Below are 19,938 nucleotides of genomic sequence, written 5' to 3'. Positions count from 1 at the left end.
GGAAGCAAGAGAACTGAATGGCCTGACACTCAAGTTGCTGAGCGGCTGTGTATACATCTTCCATGGATTTCAACTAGATTGTAGCTACACAGCACTTCTGAAAACCAGGCCGGAAATGTTTTGGAAGATAACGGAAGTTAAGCACTCTTGGTGCCACCATAAGTGTTTGCCCTCTGGTGTAATGAGTTCTAGCAAATGATAGCTGGTGCATTTCATCCCCCGGCCAGAGGGCCAGAAAAAAGTCTATGTCCCCACTTACATTCTAAGCATACGTCTACAATGCAGCTAGGAGGTGTAATTCCTGGCATAGACTTGAAGGGAGCTAGCTTCAGTCTCTCTGCCCGCAATGGGAATCACACCTCCCAGCTGCAACACAGACATACCCAAAATTGCGGTTTAAGTGGGATTCAAGTGATGCACAGGTGGCTCTCTGCAAGGGGATGAACGCCACCCATTTTGCACAAAGGACCCAATGCTTCAGTCCCTAGTCACGTAAACACTTCAATGGAATAATTTAGCCCATTGACTCCAATATTGCTACTCATCTGAGTACACGTAGTAAGATCAGAAATATAGAAGGAGCTTGTGTAAAGTATTTATATAGATTTTAAGGCCAGATGGGACCATTAGAACATAGTTTGACCTCCTGTGTAACACAAATTACATTGATCAAGACAAGGAAAGTGTTTACTACGTATGAGTTTTTATCTCCAGTGAACTGATTGCCAGTTAACTAGAGCTGGCTAACACATTTGCACATGCTAGTCTGGATATTCCACAAACCTTTGTATTGGAACAAAGGTTTATGGAGCATCTACACTAGTATGTACAAGCTGGTTAACTAACTCAAGTTAACTGGAAGTCACTCGAATAATTCTAATGCAGGCAAACTCTTTCTGTGCGCGCAAAGCATGGCATACGCTTATTGTCAGGGGTCAAAGCGCAGCATGTGAGCGAACAGGTATTTCCCCTGCTGGCTGCCATCTTGCACTCTAGAAGCAAAGGTACACTTCTTTTAAAAAAAATAAACCACCCCCCACCTCTCTCCAGCACATACAGTTATGAAGTTAACCTTTAAAATGTAAGCATTTCAACTTTTAATAAGGCTTGGGGAGGGGACAAACATGTTTTAAATCTAAGGAGAAAATTCTGTTAAATAAGACTAAACAAAACCAGCTAAGAGCCTTCCCTTCCCATGCATCACTGCAAGATTTTCTTGAACAGCCCTGAACTCCATACCAAATAAATACGGTATGTCGCACTTCTCTAATATGATCTCCAAACACTTTGCAAACAATGAATTATACCTCAAAACATCTACCTTACCACTTCTAGGGCCCCAATCCTGCAACAAGATTTGAGTGGGCAGAACAGTGTACTTGCATGGTGCCCACTGCAGGTTCAGGTCATATGTCTGTATTCTCAATTAAAATCATAAGGATGGTGAAGATATTGCAACAATTTAAGTGGGCTACCTTATCCCTAACTACAACTTGGTGACTTGGCTTGAAACTGACATCTGTATCTGTGAACATGCTTCTTACCACATGCCCCTGCATCTCACACACGCCAAATGATTTCCCTTGAGCACAGGACAATTGGCCACCTTATTCATTTTAAGTCTCACTAACACCACTCCATCAAGACACTGCTTTGCCAAAAAAAAGTTACACATATTTTGGTCTGATCTAATGCCCATTGAAGTCAATCGAAAGACTGATTGACTTCAGCGGACTTCGGCTCAGGCCCACAAAGAGAGTTACATGGGATATGTAATCAGAAAAAGGGATGGAAAGTTATATTTTGGGCCTACTAACCTTAGCCGCATCCCTTTAAACAAAATACAACATTCCATTATTTGGTGAGTGCAAAGCTTTATTTGCAAGGGTTTCCAGACAAATAATATGCCAGCTGAGCGATCTTCTTTTCACTGGCTTAGCCAGACCACAATGATTGGACCTCAATACTGGAATCCAGATCTGCCCTTATGTGCACATGTAAGGCTCCCATTAAGACCTTTGGGGCAGAAATGTAACCTTGTTTGACACTAAGTCATCAGGTAACCTGGGGCAAATCACTTAACTGGTCTATGCCTCAGTTTCCTCCATTTCTGGAAAGCAGGAATAATGGTACCGACCCATCTCTGTATAAATCTTTAAGAGCCTCAGATGTAACTACAAAGAAGGATGGAAAATTATCCAATTTCAGTTTTAAAAGTTAGCCATGGTTATAGATGATCAAACAGTGTGGCTGGAATTACTGGAGTTATAGGGAGTTCCCTTAGGCTCCGTTGATAAATTTCAGTCCCCATGAATATGGCACGCTTCATTCAAAAGCTCTTCACTAACTAGATACATACTATGCCAACAAAATATGAAGAGCTCTGTGGCAAAGGGTGTATCCATCAGACACATATCATGCTCCACATCAGGAGGGGAGGATAAATATTTTGCCAAGGAAACTGGAACATGCTGTCTCTTACAGAAAGAGCCATGGCATCTCTAAAAACAAAAGTAAAGCAGATGGAACCTGGGTCTCATCCAGAATGACTCATGCCTAGTAAACTGTTTGGTACTCAATTTATCTAGCCGTTATGAGGCTTTGGAATAGCTGAAGTGGTTTCCTGAAACTTGAAAAAAAACAAAGAAAAAACAAAACCAATATTCAAAGGAACGCCAATAAGAAACCCAGCAAAAATACCCCTTAAAAGATACTAAAAGTGAAATGAGAACACTTGAGAACAAACTGACCAGGCAATATTCTGGAGTATACTCTCCATCCCAGACCCAATCCTGAAAGGTGCTGAGCACCCTCAACTCTCACTGAAAAGAATGGGTGTTAAAACTGTTCCGTGCACTGCTGAATCAGGCTCTGAGTCTGGGAATAAATGACCATCTTACGTCCTCCGCACTTCTTGACAGACTGCATGCACCCTCCTTTACACTGGGACTTCCAGTGGTCTGGACTCATGAAGAGAACATTAAGAATCATTAACATATAAGCTGGCTGTATGGTTCATTTAATTCCCTACACCACTCCTTTTTAAAATTGGCAGCAGAATTTTCAGTTTGCAACACCAGAATGCTGGAGAAATTGGGGAGGGGGAGAGCTCTGTCACATAATTTAGGTCCAGTTTGCCTCAGAGTACACAGGTGGTTATTGAGGACTGTTCTATCAGCCAGCTGATTTAATAAAACAGTCTTCCTTTGAGTTTATGTGCTCAGTCTATGCACATATATTCAAAAATAACTGCACTGAGAAAAGCCTAGTGGGAGAAGATGAAACTCGTTTGGTATTCTGGAGATCACATCTCATTCGTAACCGGGATGACCTGCCCTCCTGCATCATCTGATGCATAATAATGGTGACACATAGAAAGATGTCTTCCTTTGCTAAAAAGAGATGAAGTATTCAAGAATATATATGCAGAAGATCACAATCATACCACCTTGGGCTGTGATCTTAACTGGTACCAGTTTAACAAAGTCAGTACCCAAAGAGGTGACATCCAATGAAAACCCAGGTAAAACAAATGCTGTTCCCCAGCATGTGCCTAGGGGGCACTATGCCATTGGATGTGCTGTGCTGCAGAACAGATGTAGGTCAGAAGCCACAAGGTTAAGATCCCATAGTCATTTCTCACAAGAGTGGTTAGCCCCTCTAAAATAGCCAGATCCCAATTCAGGCAATTAACGTAAACTCTGCTGTAGCCTCAAGTGAGAGAGTTATCCTTCATTTCCCTACTCCACACTAAAAGTGGCTACATTTCCACCCCAGAGATGGCTCCATTTCCATGATGGGCAAAGCGATCAGACTGCAAAACACTTTTTTGGGAAGGAAGGCCAAAACCTCTTTGCATATCACGGAGAGCATCACAGATTCAGATTTGGGCAGTTCCTGGCAAGCCCTGAGAAGTTTTATAACACACCTTTTTACCTTTACTTTTCAATAAAATGTAATGAAATAGCAACTGTTGGCTGCTGTACCTGTGACATGTAACACCTTAAGGAGATTAACTAATCAATGTGAAATATAGGTTAACCTGTAACTACTGACTTTGTACTACTGACTCCCTAAGGAAGGACTACAATAAACTTATGAGAACAGAGGTTCCCTTCCCACATAGTTTATCTGCAGCTCACATTGTCTCCCCTCTTCAGGCAAAATCCATCTCTGAGCAGAGGGCTAGCACAAGGTCTACCGCACCATTTAAGTCCTATTTTGAGCACTAAGGCCTGGTCTGCATTGCAAAGTTTTGCCAACATAACTATGTCAGCTATGAGTGGTGCGGGGGGAGGGGGGGAGGGAGAATCCCACCCCCTCACTGACAAAGCTATGCTGACAAAAGCTTCGGTGTAGATACAACCATGCTGACAGAAGAGCACGTCTATCAATTTACCTAACGGTCAGGGAGATAGTGTAGCTATGCCAGCAAAACTCCTTCCGTTGGCTTACATTGCATCTCCACTGGGGGCTCTGCCAAGCCTAGCTCTACAGTAGACATGGCCTTGGATGGGGCGTGCGTGTGGGGCCCCCTGCTCTCTTTAAGACAACATTCACTGAACAAGGACAGCCAGCTCTAATAACTCGTCTCCTGACATCAAACGCAATCTCATGCTTCAGGGTTTAAGCTGCATCACCAAAGGAGCTAGGAAGGAATCACCCTCCACAGTACTGCACAGTTAGCAAGGAGCATTAGTTTCGGAAGGTGGAAAAGGAACTGTTCTTCAGCATCAGATATATTGGCCATTGCCAGAGGCAGGACGTCAGATGTGGAAGCCTTCTTTGTTCTCTGCTATAGGCACACAGAGATGGTGGCTACTATTAGTTTAGGAAACAAGGTCCACTTAGCTTGCAGTGCTGCTCATCAGCCCAATCCTGCCAAGCTCTGGGCGCCCTTCCAACTTCCAGTGACTTCAGTGTGAACTCAGCTCCTTGCATCAATGAGTTTCCATGAGAACCATCAACACTCCTTCCCAAGGGACCATTCTGAGAGGGCATTATGAAAATGCTAGCAAGGCTTTCCTTTTGTTAACACACTTTCCTTGGACACACAAACTTCACATGGCATATCAGGGCAATTTTCCTTTAATCTCAGAGCCACTAGGAATATCATGGGACGTATAATTTTAGATCAACACCCCAGATGTGAGAAAAATAAAATCGGTGTGATTTTACAGTGCACAAATTGATGCTGAAGTACCTTTTGCACTCCATTGTGAGATGGGGGAGAAGAGGGGAACACACTTTTCCAGCAGAATTTAAAATACAGAATTCATCTTGTGCCTACAGAAGAGAAGAGTCTCTCTCTTTCCCTCTGATCAAAGACCAGTGGTTCTCAACGGGGGGTACACGTACCCCTAGGGATATGCAGAGGTCTTCCAGAGGGTCCATCAACTCATCTAGATAGTTGCCTAGTTTTACAACAGGCTACATGAAAGCACTAGCAAAGTCAGCACAAGCTAAAATGTCATACAGACAATGACGTGTTTATATTGCTCTAAATACTATATCAGTGTTTCTCAACCTGGGGGGTTGCGATTTATTTTATAATTATATTGTAAAAATGAGAAAGTAAGCAATTTTTCAGTAACAGTGTGCTGTGACACTTTTGTATTTTTATGTCTGATTCTGTAAGCAAGTAGTTTTTAACGGAGGTGAAACTTGGGGTTCGCAAAACAAATCAGCCTCCTGAAAGGGGTACAGTAGTCTGGAAAGAGAGCCACTGCTCTGGACCACTGTGTGGCAAAGCATACTGTCCTGAAAACATTTGTGTGCTCCACTCACGTACTTTCACCTTGGGTAAGTATGAGATAATGGACTTGAAAGCATGAACGACAAATGCATTTGATAAAAATGTTCAGGGTTTTATTTTGTTACTGAACATGAAACTTTGCCAAACTTCTCCATAGCCCCATAAAACAAACAATACTTAGAATGCGTCGCCCCCACCAGGGGTCCCGCACTTAGTGAAGACTAAGGGCTTGTCTTCACGTAAAGCGTTGCATCGATGCAGCAGTCTTTAGTGAAGACGCTACTATTCTGACAGAAGAGCTTCTCCGATCGGTGTAATTAATCCATCTCTAGGAGAGGTGGTAGCTATGTTGGGGATATAGCGCTGCCTACATAGGGGCTAAGTTACTATAACTACATCGCTCAGGGGTGTGGATTTTTCACACCCCGGAGCAACGTAGTAATATTGATATAAGTCTGTAGAGCAGACTTGGCCTTAGACCCCATGGTCAAGGGCACCAAGGAAGTTAAAATGAAGAAAATATTAGACTTAAGTAGAGAAAACATTGGACTTTGGTTTTGCCTCTTGCCCAAGTCTGATATTTTCTCCATTTCTTTTCACTAGTCCACTGATTCTTCTCTTGAGCTTATGATATTGAAAGAAGCAACATGGAATTCCAGTAGCTCTTCATAATCTATTGACAGGTGGAACCACAGGACAGGAACAAAAATTATTACTTTTATATAGGTTTTATGGAATTATTGACAAGTCTTAAAAAGTTAAGATGAAAATAGATATCCATTCTTTAAAATCTCATCATTTCCATTAACAGTTTGCTTTTTGCAATAACTCAGCTTTGATTTTTACCATTCTTTTAGTTCCAGATCCCTCCAACTACTAGTTAGGAGATTAATTTGTGCTGTTTAAAAACTGGGATTCCCAGCTCTTTTCCAACAGCATAAAATATTGGTTTCTAGCTCTACCAGTTTTGGAAATATCATCCATTTTTGAACTATACATATCAGGTTCACACTGAAGTGGGAGGGGGTTAAGGGAAAGCAGGATGTTAATTGGAACAGTGAGATATTGCAACCTATCAGAGCTATAAAACAGTGATGAGAGGCACAGCTATCCAAGGGCATAGAGAGCATTAGATTCTAGTCCTTGTGGATTAAGAGAGATCATGTTTTGAAGCCCTCATCGGGCCCTCACACTAGCTGTACTTTTCTGGCACCGAATCAAGAGATAACATAAGAAGACCCAGTCACTGGAACCGTTTCATTTCTGACCCCTGAATACTTCCATCACCCTCTTACTTTGACTATTCCTTGCCCTTTGGGCAATTACCCAGTCTTGTTGAACTGCCAATGAGAACTAACTCTTCCCAAAAAAGAAAAAGAAAAACAAAACACATAAGATCATTAACTGCAAATGTGCAATCTATGTGGAGACACAGCACAGAAACTTGCACTCTGCACTCCTTTTCTATGTAAATAATGCAGGGATCCTGCGGGAACTTGCAAGGATTGGAATTTTTAATTAATGGGTTTCTTTAATGTGCAAATCAGCAGCAGACTGCAAGTTCTGACTTGCATTGATTATGAAAAACATTAATTGAACGTGCAAGACCCTAAACAGGCAGCATCTCATGTCCTCGACTAGACTGGAAGATATGGTGCAAGAGAATACAAATTATCTTGTGGAAACAGACCACTCCAGGAAAGAGTACCTTAGAAATTTTAGCTGTGGGAGTTTCTGTGTAGAAAGCATTAAACATTTACACTATATTCACAGAGCAACCACTGTAATTGTGATGGCATTAAAAGACCACTAAGGCTTTCTCCATGGAAGTGAAGCAGGAATAAATATGAGCTCCATTACTATGAGCTTGTCCCCAATTTATATGTAAAAAAGAAAGAAAAAAACCTGCAGCATAATTAAGGATTTTTTTAAAATAAAAAGTAAGACAGTGCACACAAAGCAAGGCTGTCTCTTTAAACAGAAATTCATCCTATATAAATTATGGCCATAAACTTTTCCTGCAGTGCAGCCTAATTAATTCTTGTTCTATACACAAAGGGAAATGCTGGGTGACAAATGGGTGTGAAGCTTGAAAGCTGCCAGGTCTGCAAAACATTTTCTACTTCAATTTATAAGCAATTTTGCAGTAAATCATCCACCAGAACCTGAGATCTCAGGCATCTGAGAATGTCCAAGCCCCGCTAGATTGCTTACCAAAAAAAAGTTTAAAAACCTCTCCACTTGCAGACCTAATTTGGAAACTGCATGACACTGTTATGTTTGCCTTGGATTTGGCTTTAACACCACAAACAAATCTTACAGCTGACACTTTACCATAGGCTCTTTAATATTATTACCCCAAATCCCTAATAGAATTGTACCATCACATTCAGCCATAATGGAGAGAAAGTTGTTTCGAGAGGGATGCGTCATACTGGCGAATGTAGATTTATCCATCCAAAATGTTCATTCTTTCTCTGGGCAGAAAGGAGGCATGGAATACTACAAGCAATGGATACACTCAGGAAAAGCTATCGCATAAAAGATGAATTAAAATACTAAGGGACAGATTTTTCTACAGGCACCTATAAAACAAAGTTAGACACTCAACTCCCATTCACTTTCAATGGCTCCTTGTGTCATTGGGGGGAGAAAGCTCTGAGTGTCCAATTGGGTAGGATATAAAATTGAGTTTGATATTTTTTTTACCCAATCGCTTCAACCTAACAATGCGCCAAACCATTTATTTTTCCTTTTACAAAAAAGACCACATGTATCTGACTTTAAAAAAAGCAGCGTAACAATGGATTTATTTCACTAATTCAGAGAGAAGCATGTGTGTGGCTCATCCATCCCTAAGAAGAACATAATCCAATCCAAAACAGTGTTGTTTTGACTATCATTTCGTTGCCATTTTCTGCATCCAAAATCTTGGCTCTTAAGACTGGAGTGTCCCATGGGATGACAGAATGCAATAATATTAATACTTAGTATTTACAAAGTTCTTTCCCACCTTCAAATGACCATTAACTACTTTAATCCTCAAAACACCCTTATGCAAAAATCCTTATAGATTCTTCTGGTTGGGGAAACAAGGAGAGGTTAAGTGACCTACCCAAGGCTACATCATGAATCAGTGGCAGCGTTGGGGTGAGACATCAGAACTCCACAGCCTTATACCCAGCTCACTAGACCAATTTAAAAAAGAATAAAAGGCTTATTCACATAGAAGCCATTTTTGCTTCTATTCCAACATTAAACCCTTTGATTAGCTCATAATTGGGACTTTTATTAGACCCTGATTTATTCTAAAATAAGCTGGCTGTCATAAATGAAATTAGGCCCATTCTGCATCAACTCAAGAGGCAGTTTTTTATAATTACAGTGGGCAATGTCTTTTGAATTTCACCAGGTGTTGTCTACTGGCTTGAAAGGTCACATCCAAATTACCACAAGCACAAAAGCTCCATAAGCAAGAATGTAATACAGTTCAGAGGTTGCCCACATGATGAAGCTCTGGCTTTATTGACTAGTCGCAAATCAGATGTACAGAACGAGAGATCTGATTCATTCTCACAATGCCCAACGCAGCAAAGTGACGGGGAGATGGTTCTTTACCGTTTAACACAACAGATCTTCACATCTTTTTGTGAAATCCTTTGGGATTCAAAGGCTCACCCAATCATTAAAGCAGAAGCCAAAATTCTTACTGGAGAACCTTGTAGCAACAACCCCGAGTCAAAAGCCATCTTGCAAACAAAAAAAACATATACATGTTGTGTATGGATATCACAGCTAACGTGGGCTTAGATGGCTTGATAACTCTTCAAAGCCATTGGCTTTCACTCTCCAGAGCTTCAAAAGCCAAACCCTTCTAGTGAACAAGAATTTGAAGCACGAGAACACTTACATTTTAGTATGACACATTGGACCAACCTCACAAAAGACATAATAATTAAGTAACTTCTCAAACCATACTAATCCACAGGGATTATACTATAGTAGTTAGAGATGAGAAAGATCATTGCACCACACTACCCATCCCCATAAAAGGGGCAGGATATAGGCTGGGACGTATCAGGTATTAAACTAGGGACGTATCAGGTATTAAACTGACATTACAAGAGCAATTGCTGGGTACAGCTTGTGTGTCGGTGAGCTACGTATGTCAACTGCTTAGAAATCAACCAAGATGAAAAGCCACTAATATTATTTAGTACCAACTTTGCCACTGTGGCCAGTTAGAAGATGTAGGCCACATACAGAGCCAGTTTGTTTTACGCTTCCTAAATCAAAAATTGTCAAAAGTACCTTTGCACAGTCGTGACAACATCAGCAAGACACAGGCCAACACTGTGCACCTCATTTTAAAAAAAAAATTGAACGTTTGCATTGTAAAATATCCTATGTTCATTGCAAATTACATTAAGAGAAATGCAATTAAATCTCTGTCCTTTAAAAGAACAATATTAGAAAACACTAAACAAGAGATGATTTAATGAGAAAGTTCCTGAACTCAATATTGTTAAAAATCAATTACATGGCACCATAAATTCATACAGTGCTTTACTAACATAGATCAAGTTCCCTGCCCTGAAGAGATTAACGGAAAAACGTGACATGACCTCGACCACAGATGCTTTAACAAGCAAAAATACCAAATACTGGATCCCTTGACAATGCACCAGGTTTTACCTATTTGATAGACTGATAGACCCTAGAGATGAAAAAGATCTACAAGATTATCCAGTCCATCCCCTTAGAACCAGTGCAGAATTGTTCCCCACAATTCATTCTCAGGCTAGCTTTCAGAGGCCCCGGTGATGGAGTTTCTAGTACTTCCCATAAAAGACCATTTCACAATCTAATAAAGCTAGGAACTGCCAGACTGGATCAGACCTGTGGTCCATCTATTTCAGTCCTGTCCTCAACAGCAGCCAGCAGTAGGTGCTTCAGAAGAAGGTGCACAAAACCCCACAGTAACCAGATCGGGGTCTCATTCTAGTAGTTAGAGATTGCTTTTAGCCATGAGGCATAAGATTTTCTATCCCTTCCACAATTTGTTAGTATTACCTCGTTAACCATATTGGTGCCCAATCCCTCTTTGAGCCTTATTACGTTTTTAACCCCATTAGCACCCTTGTTACAAAGCATTTCTTGAGAGTCAATCTAACTTTTCCCTTTGCTAATATCATCCCATTAGTCCCAGCTATATTCCCTGGCAGCACCAAGTCCTCTCTTTTCTTGGTGTTTTCACACATTAAATACAGCACAAAAGTGAATGTAAGACATCAGGAATGTAAATCTACAGTATTGCAACCCCTCCTAGCCAGATTACGAAAAAGGGGTGGGAGAAGAGAGAGAAATCACAAAGCAGTTATTAAACGGCGGATTTTCTTTTAACATTCCTGGACAACTAAAAAATTAACATCTCCCATATACTGTATTTATACTATATTATATTCCATGTGCTTGGATGTATTTTGCTTATGGGAAATACCAAAATGTCAACCTTTGTTTCTGTTAAAGGTCTTTAATGAAATTGCATTTTAGATCTGTAATGAAACATGGTGCTTGCTGCAGTTTGTAATGCATCTCATTAAATACATTAATACCATGCATTTCACTAAAAGGTCAGCTTAGTATTATTGGGAGTTTGCCTTCCCCCCTTCTCCCCACACACTTTAATCACTTCATTTAAAGCAGCAGAGCTAACTTGGAAATATAAAGTTCCTCACCAGCTACAAGTAGAGATGTGATGAGTTAATTTGCTCAGATCTGGATTAGGTTTAAGATGGGCTATTAGGTTCAGTCAAAGGCTGACTCAGGGTCAGGATTTAGGTTCAGATCTGAAGGTGCCAAAAAGCTCATGAACCAGTCTTACAAGGATTCTGCCACTTTAAGCCAAAACCTCAGGGTTCTCACATCATACAGCCGCACATTCAACTGAACACAAAAATAGGCACCTTTCAAGATTAGACTGGACAAAGGACCAATACCAAAGGGCTGGCCGGGATCTGCAGAACTGGAAATATAAAGGTACTGCTTTATAATTGGGTGCTTTCTTTGATGAACTGTAAGGGTCTAGAAGCTGGAAAATATCCAGAATCAAGGTGTTGAGAAGAAAGAATTTTGAGCTAAAGAAACAATTTTCTCAGTAAAAAGAAAAGGAGTACTTGTGGCACCTTAGAGACTAACAAATTTATTAGAGCATAAGCTTTCGTGAGCTACAGCTCACTTCATCTCACGAAAGCTTATGCTCTAATAAATTTGTTAGTCTCTAAGGTGCCACAAGTACTCCTTTTCTTTTTGCGAATACAGACTAACACGGCTGCTACTCTGAAAATTTTCTCAGTGAGTTTTTAAATGACTTGGTGCACACATCATCATCATTTAAAGTTCCAGAAGAAAATCCTACTGTGTATGCAGTTCATTATTTTTGCCAACATTTTGATCACCAGGACATAAAAATACTCCTGCAGAAACCCACTTTCCTTTCTTGTATTGAACAGTTGAACAGGTTAGATGATTTTTGATTTTATTTACTAATTTGGTAACAAAAGCCTGATCCAAAGCCCACGGAAGTCAATGGAAATGAGTTCTGAGTGCATAGTGTTTACTAGGTGCATTTTACGCATTATATTTGCCATCTCTTAGAGAACCCACTGTAGGCCTTACCTGACCAATATCATTAACAATATTACTGTTGTGTCGTTGTGTGGGTTTTTTTGTTTGTTAAATAGATGAATCAGTCTCCTAACTGAATGGACACTTACTGTCCTGGCACCTGGCAACACAGACTCTCTCTCTGAGATCTTATCCCGTGGGCAGCATTACACTAGGGTATAGAGAGTCTCATGGTTTGGTGACCCCCTGCCTCTCAGCATGCTGCAGTGCTGCCTAGGGACTCAAAACAGAAAGAGGAATCAACCCATTTTCAGAAGGTATCCTATGCTGAGGATGGATCACATAGAACACAGCAGACCGGCAATACTCCAAACTGATAACCAATCACTTCTGATGTTCAACAAGAAAAAAAAAAAAAATCATTCAGCCTGAAGGACCACATTGAACGCTGGTGGGAATGCCACTGGAGTCAGCATGGCCACAAGTTCAGCTGAGGCATCGTGGTGCTAAGACAGGACAAGGAGCCACCACCAGAGCCGAACTTGACCCAATACATATAGATAAGGGCACAGATTTACTTAGACTGGGAGCTCTTTGAGGCAGGGACTGCCTTTGTTCTGTGTTTGTGCAGCACCAAGCACAATGGGGTCCTGGTCCGTAACCAGGGCTCCTAGGGGCTACCACCACACAAATAAATAATAATAAAACATACGATTTACATGACAGGTGTCTGTATCTCCACGGTCCTTCCCCATCCACATCAATATCTTGCCTTTCAGCCAAAGTACACTTGGATGGGACAGTCACCTGAGCCTGTTAAACCTGATCCCTAATTACAGTAACCACAAGGGTTGCTATCACAAGGCACAAATCCCTGTCTCAGAGGCTGAAGACATTGGCTCCACAGCCACTCCCAGCCTCCAACTGAGTACAGAACCTGGGTCTCCCTGAGAGCAGAGTCTGTATTTCTGTCACCAAAGCAAGCAGACTTACTACTTACTGTTCTTGAGTGCGCTGGCAAACTCTCGCCCACCTTCCTTTTTAAACGCCGGGAATGTATCTGGCTGTGGAAGCTGGTTGGCCGTTAGGAGCGCTTTCTGCAGTTTGATTCTCCCTTCTAACAGCTGGTCCCACAGTGCTTTAAAACACAGAGGAAACAAAAAATGGATTTCATATTCCAAAGCATTTATTCACTCACTTTCCTGTGACCCCTGCCTCCCAAAGACTCTGAATCAGAAAGCATCAGCCACTTCTCTTTGCTCTCCTTCCCCAGCAGCACTTTCCTTTTGTAACGACACTTTGCAAACGGAGACTCATTATTTAATGGGACAACTAGATAGTAGTTGCCTAAAAGCTTCTCGAGGCTTCTGTTAAAATTCACAAGAGAAATTCAAATCGTAGAACGGCCAAAGCCAAGGTGCATACAGCTCCATTGTTTGACACAACAAATGCCAAACAGCAAGGAATGGCACACACCACCAATTCAGCTGCCACACAGTATATCATGCCCTGCAGAGCAAAATCTGGACTGCAGGGAAGATGGGACCAGTGATGGGGGCAAGGGATTAACTGAAGAATCCCCACAAGGTGGGAGCAGACAGTCACTATGCACTGATGGGTTGTCATCACCAACCTAGAAGCTTATGGGTTAGCAAAGACAACTAGTCATACACGCTAATGAAGGACCACCGAGAGAAAAATATTTAATCATCACGTACATCAACTTTAGAAAAAACTCCTCCTAAAAGAAGTGAGGAGGATGTTTAGTTTCCATTGTAACCCATCATTATATCCCCATTAAACCCAAAATCTTTACTCTGGAGGATGGAACTTACAAGGACATAGAAAACTGGCACCTCCTCCCCAGCCAACACACTGGGATGGTTTACTAAAGCAACTAGGGGTCCAGGGCCCACTGGGGGCCGCAAGCAGGTTTCAGGAGGTCCGTGGAGCAGGGCCAGCATTAGATTTGCGGGGGCCCAGGGCAGAAAGCCAAAGCCTGGGGCTGAAGCTGAAGCCTGAGCAACTTAGTTTCACGCGGCCTCGGGCAATTGCCCTGCTTGCTATCCCCTAACGCTAGCCCTGGCTCTTATATGCAGAAAAACAGCTTTTGTGGCACAGATGGGCAATGGAATTTTTACAGCATGTTGGAGGCGCCTCAGATAGGAAAAGGTTAAGAACCCCTGTACTAAAGCACACCAAAACACAGACTAGCGTCTGAGTCCCTGAGCAACACATACAGTGCTGTGAGTCCTTGTTTACATTGGTACCATAACAATGCTCAGCGCTGGCTCAGCTAAACCAATTACTGACAAAGTATTAGTTTAATTCTGCAGCACAGACCAGGCCACAGTCTATGGAGCACAGCTTGTAGGACACTTGCTGTAAACTCCTAAAACTACTCCAGCGCGTGCTGCAACATGCAAATGGGTTAAAACAGTTCTTAGCACAGTTCATTTCTCTAGAATAGACAAGGCATAAGGCTCATCAAAATACAAAGCAAATTCCATGTACAAACCTATTTGGTTTTTCACAGCTTTTCCTTTTTCTACTTCTTCAGACACTTTTTCTTTAGAGAAGGTCACCACCCCTCCGTCATCCTCGCTCTCTTTGGCATCTGCCACGTCCTCCTCACTTGCATCCCCAGATTCTTCTTCATTGCTCCCTTTTTCTTCATCCTCCTCTTCACTGCTCCCCACATCCTCCATCCCTTCCATAAATTTCTCAAAGTCATGGAGGCTCTGGCAACTAAACTTCAGTGTTTGGAGCTCGGCAGATGTTTCTCTCCCCTCCTCTTGGTCGCTTCCCAAGTCACCCTGAGCACTGCTGTGCTCATCGTCCTGATCGGCTGTAGCATCTAGAATGTCTTCATCCAATTCTTCCTCCAGATCTCCACTGTCAAGGTCTCTCTCAGACGATGTTTCTTCATCTGGTAATTAGAAAAGGAGATATTTCAACAAAGTTATTTAATCACAAACTATGGCTGCAACTCTGTAATATCCATTATCAGTAAGGCTGCAAATCTTTCACAGAGGTCACAGATTCCGTGACTTTCCGGGACCTCCGGGACTTCCGCGGCTGATGCAGCTCACCCCACAGCCGCTCGAGCAGCTGGGGCAGTCCTGGGACCAGCTGCTGCTCCAGCAGCCCCAGCCAGCTGGTCCCAGGCAACTGGCCCCAGGCGCTGCTCCAGAGCAGAGGTCTGGGAGCAGCAGTGGTGCCACAGGCTGCCCCTGCCCCTAGGAGCAACAGCGGTGGTGGGACCCCAGCCTGGAGGAGCAGTGGGGCCCCAGTTTGCCCCCTGGCCCAGAGCAGTGGCGGCGGGGCCCCAGGCTGCCACCCCCCCGCCCCCCAGGAACAGCAACGTCCACTGGATCACACTCCCCCACAATGGTATGATTTAGTTACGGGTATTTTTAGTAAAAGTCACGGACAGGTCACAGGCAATAACCAAAAAGTTATGGCCAGTGACCTGTCCGTGACTTTTACTAAAAATACCAGTGACTAAATCATACCCTAAAAAAATCAGCATCCAGTTGGTGGTCTGGCCTGGTTTAGATCTGTAGTCCACTAGGGATAATTCTAGGCACAATTTTGCTCTTTCCTTAAGCTAACCAAGGGGCTTATGAGGATACGATGGCAAACTGAAACCTTAGTTCATGCTTTTCTGCAGTAACAGTCACTCCAACAACAATTATCACATCCATTGATTAGCTGACAGCCTTTCCCATTTAATAATGAAACAATGGTAAGCAAACCAGGTGCTCATGCTTTGGTACATGTGTCTTAATAATGAGAAATTACACATAAGCACTAAGCAGTTACAAATTCCCAAGAGCTGACAATTTAAAGATGGCAGCTAGTTCTCCCATGCCACACGGAGTTCACGTCACTTTCCTTGCCAGGTAATTTAACCTGGCTGAACTTTTTGTACCTGAGATTTAGTCACTGCCTTTCCTTCATCTCCAGGGAGCAGTTACATTCCTGGAGGCTTCCCTTTCCCAGGAGCTAATGCATAAAGCTATGATTCAGCACAGCACTTAAGAAGCCACGCTTAACTTTAAGCCCATGAAGTCAATGAGACTTAAACACTGATAAGCTGGGACTCCGATCACGGTGCAGTGTAAGAGCATTCCACTTATTGCCTGTAGTTGGCAGTTTAGGGTTGGGGGGGCAGGAAGCAGTTTAGGAGGTGCAGGGGGGCGTGGAAAGGCAGGGAAAGAAACTGAATTTCTCACCAAATGCTGCTCCAGGCAGAGATTCTCCCCATCGCTCTTCCTGCAAGGCCTGGCGAGATACAGCTCTCCCGCTGTACCTCTTATCAGCTTCTAACAGGGAGGCGGAGGCTCGTTTACGTATATTGCCGACAGCAAGGATGTCATCTTCGGTTCCGCCCTCATCGAACTTGTCAATCACCCTAGCAGCAGTGGCTGTGAAGAGGAGAGGGGGGTTAATAGTGCAGGGTTTCAAACTAAGAGCAGAACTCAGGCTTGCGAGACAGGAGAGAAATTCTACCTAGGACTGCCAGAAAGCAGACTGGGCTTAAATAATATCTATATCCTCCTTGGATCCAGGGGACTAGAACTAGGGACCTTGCATTCCGCATATACTGGCCTCTAACCCATGAGCTAAAGGACAAGTCATATTAGGAGTTGTATAGAACTGAGCTGTTCAGTGAGTCCCCTGGGCACACACAGCCCACAAGCTTCATTTTTGGAATTAAACCTCATCAATACCTATCTGGCTCTGGCCACCCCTGGACGGGCCTCTCCTAAGTTCACCAAAAGGGTTGTAAACCTCTTGGGGGACCAAGGCCAAGCTTTAGGTGCTTCAAAAAAACCTGGTCAGATTCATCCAATTTTGGTAAGAGCATATTAACACAGATTGACTTCTATCCTCTGGAGGCCAGCTTCTAAAGGCCAACCAATTTCATACCCTGAACGCAAGTCTGATCCCACCCAGCAGAGGGGCAGTATATTCAGACCAGGTTACAACAGTTTGGGTCATCAACAAGGAGTAGAAATTGTTCCAAAGGCATCTATATTTCAAAAAGGAAATCACTGAGACTTTTCTATGGTTTAAAGCCCACATTCCCCCTTCTAACACCATCAAAATCTTGGGAAGAACATGGCTGAAAGTTTTATAAATTGACTAACTCCAAATGTGCCTCCATTTATAATCTAGGTTTCTCCTAAACAATTTTGGTTTGGTTCTATAGGCCAGTGAAGTGCAGCACTTTTAACTAGAGCAAAGTATCCTGTCACCCCAAGAGGCTCTCCATATGTTCATTATCAAACACCAAAATAATTTTATCTAGTTCATTTTGTTATATGAACACGGGCCTATATTCACCCCCTTGCCCATATTAGACAGACCACATTAGGCACTGCATAGAATATGTCTGCTCAGTCCCACTTTGAGGGGTCCCTGAATAATAGGGTCCTCCTGAGAAGTCTGACCAACTGGCTAGAAGATTCAGCAAAGCTGGTGTGGTTTCATTCTGCGCTTGCAAATGAAAAGACAACAACCCGTAACTCTGATGCCCTCTGGGCTCTTGATAAATTTACAAGACACTTAAATAACTAAATGCTGTAATTGTCTAAATATAGAAAACAACTTTATTATAATGACTGTTCTCTTTCCCGCATCTCTGTTCTTCAGAAACAGGGAAATGGTTTATTCCAGCAAACGTGGACCATTATAACAGGTTCTCTTCTCTTTATTTTCATTCATGCGCAAGGCACCCTCTGCAAAATTATAGGGTTAGGGTTGTTCAGCCAATTGAGTGATCTGATTGGCTGAACATCGTTAAGTGCTTTTTTAATGCATGTTTGAGAATGTTAATGCCCCATTTATATAAACTATTTACTTAAGGGGAGAGAAAAAAACAACTCACAGGGGATAAAATGTCTTATTCTCAAGCAGGCACTGAACTGCAAAATGGTGAAAGGGAAATCAGGAGCTTCCCATAACCCGCTTGGCTGGAAAGTCATTGTTCTATAGAAAACATAAGGAAAGCAAGTTCTGCAAGCTTCTCATTTAGGTCATGTCTACACTATCACTGAGGAGGGCAAAACATATGTCACGCAGGGGTGTGAAAAAAAAACACACCCCTGAGCAACATAAGTTTTGCCAGCATAAGTAAAGGTGTGCACAATGCTATGTCGACGGGAGAGCTTCTCCAGCCGACACAGCTACCGCCGCTGGCTGCGGGTGGCTTAATTATGTTGATGGGACAGCACTTTCCCATTGGCATAGAGCTGCTACACAGGAGACCTTACAGTGGCACAGCTTCAGTACTACAGCTGTGCAGCTATAAGGGTCTCTAATGTAGACATAGCCATAGTATAGAAATTCACACTAGCGCACAGCTCTTCAAACGCCTCAAGACACAGTGCAGGGGTAACTTCGCAATTAAATGAATTTCACCCACATATTGCTCACAATGGAGACCAACGCAGAATATATGCAATGGAACAGGTTACGTAACTTGTTGGTTGATATCTTTAAAGCAAGCATTATGTATTGACTATGTAAAGCAAGTCAGACATTTCTGCAAAAACGAGGGCCACCTTGTCAAGTGACCAGGAGCCAGATGGCTGCACCTAAGTCACATTTAAGAATCCAGATTATTAACTATTTCCTTTACAGTAGCATTTAGAAGCTCCAACTAACAGGGGGTTCCCATTGTGCTAGGTGCTGTGCAGACACATAGCAAGAGTCTCCACCCTGACTGAGCAGCCTCCATAAACAGACAAGACAGAAGAGGGGTGGGAGACCCTTGGCTGGGGACCCACGATTTGCTCACAGGTCATACAGTGAGTAGTAGCAGATCCCATGTCTCCCAACTCCCAGACCAGTTCTCTATCCACTAAGCCACAAATACACAACCATCATACTTGCCTTACTTGCCTCTAGTTTCCTTTAGAGATGAAACAAATTGCTTGTTGAATTCATAAGCAACAAAACCTGCAGCTGATCACCTCTGTCATCACCCTGCACTTACAAGAAGAGGGCAAGAGATCCAGCACCAGGGTGGTAGGTGCTTGAGAGGAGAGACTAGATAAATAGAGCAGCTTCAGAGTGCCCTGTAGGACTCCATGGGTCACATCCTTGGTTCTCAACCCATGTGCACCTGAGAGCTGCTACTAGAAACACACACACAAAAAGGCTCAAAGCCAAAAAATTCTTTAACATCAAGAAAATGTGACATGTCAACCACGTATGGTTAATGAGTTCTTGTCTATCTTATGTTCACACACAGTTGTATAGAGTCGAATTAGCTGACACAATGCTGACCACCATGACTGCCCAGTCAGTGTAAACCAGGGCAAATTCCGTTCCGTATTGTGACAGCTCACTCAACTCTTCATCATCAAGCCTGAACACAATAAAATTGTGTAATGCAGAAAAGCTCTGAAGAAGAGTTCAGTGTCCTTGCTTTGTTAATTTTATTTATTATTTTGGTCCATTGGAGGCACTCTGCCCTGGTGTGATGGGATGAATGTGTGAAGTCCAAAGCAGTAAAAAAAAATGGCAGGTATCGGTCTAAAAAT

The 19,938-nt window shown here is 42.6% G+C and overlaps 1 protein-coding gene across 6 annotated transcripts in view; it reads right to left on the bottom strand.

Moving 5' to 3' along the window:
* AATF (apoptosis antagonizing transcription factor) overlaps window positions 1-19,938 on the bottom strand; it is a 91,118-nt gene that overhangs the window by 61,342 nt on the left and 9,838 nt on the right. For 2 of the 6 annotated variants that reach the window (XM_043499564.1, XM_043499567.1), the window contains exons 1-4: window positions 18,279-18,375; window positions 16,621-16,812; window positions 14,901-15,311; window positions 13,383-13,520 (exon numbers count right to left, since the gene is read on the bottom strand). In XM_043499564.1, coding sequence (XP_043355499.1) covers window positions 13,383-13,520; window positions 14,901-15,311; window positions 16,621-16,812; window positions 18,279-18,375 — 838 coding nt within the window. Of the gene's footprint in view, window positions 1-13,382; window positions 13,521-14,900; window positions 15,312-16,620; window positions 16,813-18,278; window positions 18,376-19,938 lie in introns of those variants that run through there. The other 4 variants (XM_043499566.1, XM_043499568.1, XM_043499565.1 and 1 more) reach the window with 3 other exon arrangements.

This window comes from Dermochelys coriacea, chromosome 17 (genome assembly GCF_009764565.3).
Source record: "Dermochelys coriacea isolate rDerCor1 chromosome 17, rDerCor1.pri.v4, whole genome shotgun sequence".
In the NCBI taxonomy this organism is placed as follows: domain Eukaryota; kingdom Metazoa; phylum Chordata; order Testudines; family Dermochelyidae; genus Dermochelys; species Dermochelys coriacea.
Note: the sequence above shows the minus strand (reverse complement) of the source record. Positions and strands in the feature narration are given on the sequence as shown.